Raw genomic sequence first — 6286 nt, 5'->3', positions numbered from 1 at the left:
AGGGATAGCTGCTTGCCACCTGGGCCACTCATGATGTCCTGATCACACTGCTACCTAGGACCATGTCTGGGTCTGTGGTCCAGCCACAGACTGGCCTATTTTGAAGTCAGTGGCCAGTGTCACCTCAGTTGGCCTTAGGATCCATGCAAGATGAAATCAGAGGGCTATGCTAAGTCATCCCTGCCCTTCACTATGCTGGGAAAGCTGGCCCTTGCTCTCACTGTCCACTTAGTAAGTGAGCAAGACCCTGCATTTAGGCAATAGGGGCCCCACTCCTCACCACAGTTGAGGATGAGCCTACCCTGAGGGCATGTATGTAAGGGAGCTGACTCCATCCCATACCCAAGGCAGTTAGCCATAGTGGCTCCATCTGACCTTCCTGGCTAATACTCAGGTCCACAACTATTCTGTTTTGGTTTGTTGGTTTTTCTGTTGTTGTTGTTGTTGTTGTTGTTGTTGTTGTTGCTGTTCTTGCATTTGTTTGTTTGCTTGCTTGCTTACCTTGTTTTGTCTTTTTTGTGGGTACAGGCTGCAGTGATGAGGTTGGATATCGGTGGACTTGGATGTGAACAGAATTGGGGTGCATGATGTGAAACACTCAAAGATACAATAAAGACTTTTTTTGAAAGAGAAAAAGATCTACATATTTAGAACAAATTTCCCTTATAGTTTTCTGTCTCTTGCCTCCTGAACTTAGAGAAGCCACTGAGCCATACTTACTTCCAGTCTACATGGAGATCCCACTACACATGGACTAAGCTTTTGATTAGGGATCTAGTTCACTTGGTGGTGTGCTTACATAGCATAAATAAAGCCCTGGTTCAACCCTAGAACTGTACACATTGAGCATGGTGGTCCACAACCATGATCTCGGTATTTGGTAAATCATGACAAAAAGAACAGTTCAAAGTCAGCTCCTTTGTGACACAAAGGCCATCCTGGCCTACAAGAGAACCCATTTCAAAGAAAATAAATAAATAAAAGTATAAGCCATCTAAGCAAAAGAACCATAACTGTCTTACTAATATAATTGAATTGGCCAAAGAGTGCCCGATCTGTGCTATTGTGTGATACAAATATTTATTAAATTTATAAACTGTTACCTTTTTAATGAATATATGACATTTTATTTAATCATAGAATCATTTCTATAGCATTTCATAGTGTCCAATGAGAAAATTATCTTTACTAAAAAAATGAGCTGAAGCTCAGAGTGTTTAACAAAACTGCTAAGCACCACAAGCAGAGAGTCCCAGAGCAAGGATTGAATTTAAGACATTCAGCTGCAGACTCATACATGGTGGTGATGCTTCCCTTCACTAGAGCTTGGTTTTCTTTCTTGGGGTTTATCCTGTTGGCACTGGAACTTCATCACATCCTCAAGGTACAATAGATTCAAGAAAGTTCAGGTCCCATGGGCAATAAAAGAAAGTCTAGTAACACCTGAGGGAAACCAAGGTTCTAATCCCTTCGTCTAACACCAAAGACAAAAGAGAGACAGCTAAGGACAACTAAACCAGGGGTTTTCTGTCATCTGCTTCAGCTTGTTCTGATCCTGTAAGTTCAGTGTAGTAGACAAAGCATCTTTTAGTATTTTCTTCTGCCTGCTGCAGCATGGTCGGTGTATCTCAGCTAACATTTTTTCACTATTAAGAGAATGAGTGTTGTTAAATATATAGGAAGGAAAACAAATTAAATGAGTTTATTACTGGCTATGCTACTTAAATATTGTCGCTGATTCTATGATTCTGATCAACAAACATGCAGAAATTTTATAGAAATTTCCAATCTTCTAAAACAAAACTTCTTATTGACTCATTGTAAGATATGGTCATTTAACACGCCTTCGTTATTATTGTTGCCATGTTAATAGTTATTAGGTAGCACTCAAAGTAATTAGTTTGCTTAAGCAGAACCTCTATTAAAAGGCATTCAAAGCTGATTGATATTCTGGATCTGACAGATTTTTTTTTGGTTTGGCATAAAATTCTGTTTATGATTTTGTGTGAGTAAGTATGTTAGTTTTGTGGAAAATATCAAAATTATGTCAACAAACTTTTGTGATGAAGATCTTTCCAAACATCCATTACCCCTTTCTCAGACAGGATTCCTTTACAAAGCTAGTTTTCATTTGTTAAACCGTGAACTGTATTTTAAAGATGCAGCCTCCCATTTTGCATTTCTTATTTTACTTTCTGAGGTAAATTTGGTTTTGCACAAAGTTGCAGGAAATGGGCCAGTGAAGTTCAGTATATCCTTCTGCCAAAGATAATGGCTTTAAAAGCTGCAATAAAATGCTAGATTCAGGATGGTAATATTTCCTTAAAAAATGGGTGAAGGTAAGAAATTTTTTTCTGAGTTGTGATTTTTATGAATATTTTTATTTACTTTGCATTGTTTGTTTTCCTAATCAGGCCACTTAAAAGAATTTTACTTATTCACCCCAAAATTAAGTAAAATGAAAGACAGATGAGTGTATTATAGTCAATGTATAAACATTTTTAATTATAATTTGTATGGCAGAGTTGACTTTTGCTTTTCAGTGGCAGTTAGAAAGTTTCTACTTGACAGTTTCTGCTGCATTATTCATTCTTTTACTGTTTTATAAGACTTTTTTGGAGAACTGAAGACATTGTCTGCTTCAGGAAAATCTTTGGTCCATGTGACCATACTTATTCTGTGATAACAATTCTCTGTTCCTCTGTAGATGCCTTGGAATTTTAAAGGCAACCTTGATATTTGCATCATCTATCAATAACATTAAGCTTTCTTCATTGAGCTTTTCTATTGCTTCAGAATTTGTTGGCAGTGAACACTCATGAGAAAGGTGAGCATGCAACCTGATTCTATACACACAGCTTTCATCCCTCTCTTCATTTGCACTATACCACCTGGTCTCGCAATTGTCAGTAATCATTCTACATGATGGACATGAACAAGTAATTCTACTGCCCCAAAGTTCAGGTGATTTCGTCATCTATGAAATAAAGTCCAAATGAATTTGCATGGAAAAAATACCCATCCAACAGTATTATTTTTGCTTTTTATTGCATAAGTGTTGGTTTGATGAGTATTTAATTGGTTTGCTTATTTTGCTTTATTTTTGAGACAAGCGTTACTCTCTAGCCCAGGATAACCTGGAATTCATGGAAGTTCCAGATTCACCTGTAACTCATGGCCATTGGCCTCCTAAATGCTGGGATTAAAGGTATGACCAACTACATCAAGAATCTAACTCTGTCTTTCATGGTTCATTATGTTTTTCTTTTAGATATTTTTCTTATGGTGATTCCCTCACCATGTCTTGTTCAGTAAATTTAATTTTCCAACTGAATCTCAATGATTTTACTTTAGAATTCAATACTTTAGATTGCAACAATGGTGCTAAGAAAACACCTTGCTGCTTATCAACGAGGTTAGAAACATATGATACAGCTATGATACAGCTAGGCCTAGAGAACCTTCTGAACATGATGTTAGTGATATGGGCTACCTTCATTGCCTTTTCCTCTATCTTTCTTGAAATTATTTTAAAAATTCCATTAATTTTCTGAAGCATCAATAAACAAATCCTAAGGTAAAAGGAGAATTCTGTAACATAAAATTTAGTAGAAATCAAAACAGAATTGCAATTCAATAGACATTGTTTGGGTTAAAAATCTGCTTTATTACAGGAGTAGTAATGCATACCTTTATTTTCAGCACTAAGGTGGATGCAGAGGCAGGAGAATTGTGGGTTTGAGACCAACCTGGGCTACACAGTAAGACCCAATCAGAAGAAAAATCCTGTCCCTACCTTGCTTTTCTACTATTTCTCTGAGTTCTGTGTGATCACACAGGAAACAGAAATTTCAGGGAAATGGGACACATAAACTGTTTCCAACAGATGCTCACACACCAATCACCTCTCAACGTCAAGATTCATAAAAAGTTGAAAATCAGCTTGCCTATCTACTATTGCAATTCTATTTCCAAAGGTTTAGTAAATGAGTATTTAGTGGGGTTTTTTGAAATTATTAATAATGGACATATTTCTCAAAAGTTTGTGCATTTTCAGAGCCATCACAATTCCAAAATGTATCCTTCAATGTCCCTTCGGCAGACTCAATGATCTCCCTATGCTCGTCCTTCCTACTTGTGAATGTGCAAATGGGGAATACACTTCAGAGATACACTCAGGCATGGCTCAAATAAGGACTAGGAATTTGTCCTATTTTAATATATCCTGATTTTGCCTCTTCTGTAAAACTAATCAGCAATCTGGAGAGCTAGGGGAGTTCAGAATCTGTCTTGGGCATTAAAAATCTGTCTTCACAAGAAAAGTGGAAATTTATAGCCCATGGCTGCAGGAAACTGGTCAAGAATAACTGAATTTGTTCTCATGAGCTTCTCTTCACTGCCTACTGAAATACAGATCATTCTCTTCCTGGCATTTCTAGCCATCTACCTAATCACTCTACTGGGAAACAGCCTCATCATTTTGGTGACACTGGCTGATCCCATGTTGCAAAGCCCAATGTACTTCTTCCTCAGAAACCTGTCCTTCTTAGAGATTGGCTTCAACCTGGTCATTGTGCCTAAAATGTTGGGAACCCTGATTGCCCAGGACACAAGCATCTCCTTCCTTGGCTGTGCCATTCAGATGTATTTCTTCTTCTTGTTTGGAGTGGCTGAATGCTTCCTCCTTGCCACCATGGCCTATGACCGCTATGTAGCCATCTGCAGTCCCTTGCATTACCCAGTCATCATGAACCAAGAGACACTGGCCAAACTGGCTGCTGCCTCTTGGTTTCCAGGATTCCCTGTAGCCACTGTGCAGACCACATGGCTCTTCAGTTTTCCATTCTGTGCCAACAACAAGGTGAACCACTTCTTTTGTGACAGCCCACCTGTGCTGAGGCTGGTCTGTGCAGAGACAGCATGGTTTGAGGTCTATGCCATTGTAGGCACCATTCTGGTCGTCATGATACCCTGCCTGCTGATCCTATGTTCCTACACTCGCATTGCTGCTTCCATCCTCAAGATTCCATCAGCTAAAGGGAAGCACAAAGCCTTCTCTACTTGCTCCTCACATCTGCTTGTTGTCTCTCTTTTCTATGTGTCTTTAAGCCTCACTTACTTTAGGCCTAAATCAAATAATTCCCCTGAAAGCAAGAAGTTGCTGTCATTGTCCTATACTGTTGTGACTCCCATGTTGAACCCTATCATCTATAGCCTGAGGAATAATGAGGTGAAGAATGCTCTCAGCAGGACCTTCAACAAGGCCCTGGGTCTCAGAAGCCACATCACATGAAATTGTTTTCCCCTCTTTCAATGTCCACTGGAATGACACCCACTTGTTTAATGGCTGTTAGGAAGCTCAGTAGATACAAAGGAGCTTAGAGGTCATTGATATCCATCTATGCTTCTCTGCCTTCCCATTGTGTGAACATTGTTTTCTCACCAGAGTAATTTGAATTTTTGGTACTCTGTGGCAAGTTTGTTCAAAGTATTTATTTTGCAAATAGGCATGAAAGTGGAATACATTGTGAACTGTGTGTGACTGCTTCTAATGTGCACTTGGAATCATATACCAGAAAATTCAGTAAAAAGCATCAAAAGTCATCCTGGCCTTTTGTTTGGCTTTAACTAGTCTGGATCCAGGTAAGAAGGAACATCCCTATTCTTCTAGTGCATGATTCTTTTGTTATTTCCTTTTATTTCACTTTCCCCATAGATAGGCAGTTTGTAACCTCAAACAGAGGAGGGCCAACTACTAATTCCCATGCATATTTACATAGCCTCAACAATGCCATTGGCTCTTCCCAAAGGCTTCTTTGGCCAGGTGGACTAACCTAGCCTACAGTTCTCCCAATTCCATTTTTAGGCTCTAACACTTTGTTAAAAACAGCTGTTAATTTTCACACAGTTTCCCATGGGCCCCTACAGATGCTAGCACAGGTCATTCAAGAGCACCAGTCTATTGAGTTTACTGACTTTGTATTTTAAAGTTATGTGAATTGTCCGGATGAAAAGACAAAGGCCCATCACAAGTGACTGTGTTAATTAATATTGAGGCGTTCAAATAAAGTCACTGATAAGAGCAAATTAATTTATGACTGCAGAAAGTAAATTAAAAACATTTAAACAAGTATAACTACATACATTTCTAAAACCCAAGTATTTGAATATCAGGATTATTATTTTTCATTGCCACATAATATGTAGAAATTGTTTAGTTCAGAGTCATTGTAAAACAATCTTTTATAAGAGTGATTGAAAGAGAAGTGAGTGGTCAAGAGTATGA

General features: G+C 38.4%; 1 protein-coding gene across 1 annotated transcript in view; it reads left to right on the top strand.

Moving 5' to 3' along the window:
• LOC101981815 (olfactory receptor 10A2-like) overlaps positions 1-5293 on the top strand; it is a 10566-nt gene extending 5273 nt beyond the window's left edge. Inside the window, exon 2 of the mRNA XM_005351103.1 lies at positions 4337-5293. Within this exon, the coding sequence (XP_005351160.1) occupies positions 4337-5293 (957 nt within the window). The remainder of the gene's footprint in view (positions 1-4336) is intronic.
• Positions 5294-6286: the final 993 nt, after the last annotated feature.

This window comes from Microtus ochrogaster, chromosome 8, assembly GCF_000317375.1.
Source record: "Microtus ochrogaster isolate Prairie Vole_2 chromosome 8, MicOch1.0, whole genome shotgun sequence".
In the NCBI taxonomy this organism is placed as follows: domain Eukaryota; kingdom Metazoa; phylum Chordata; class Mammalia; order Rodentia; family Cricetidae; genus Microtus; species Microtus ochrogaster.
The sequence above is the reverse complement of the archived record's forward strand: the minus strand, read 5'-3'. Positions and strand labels throughout refer to the sequence as shown.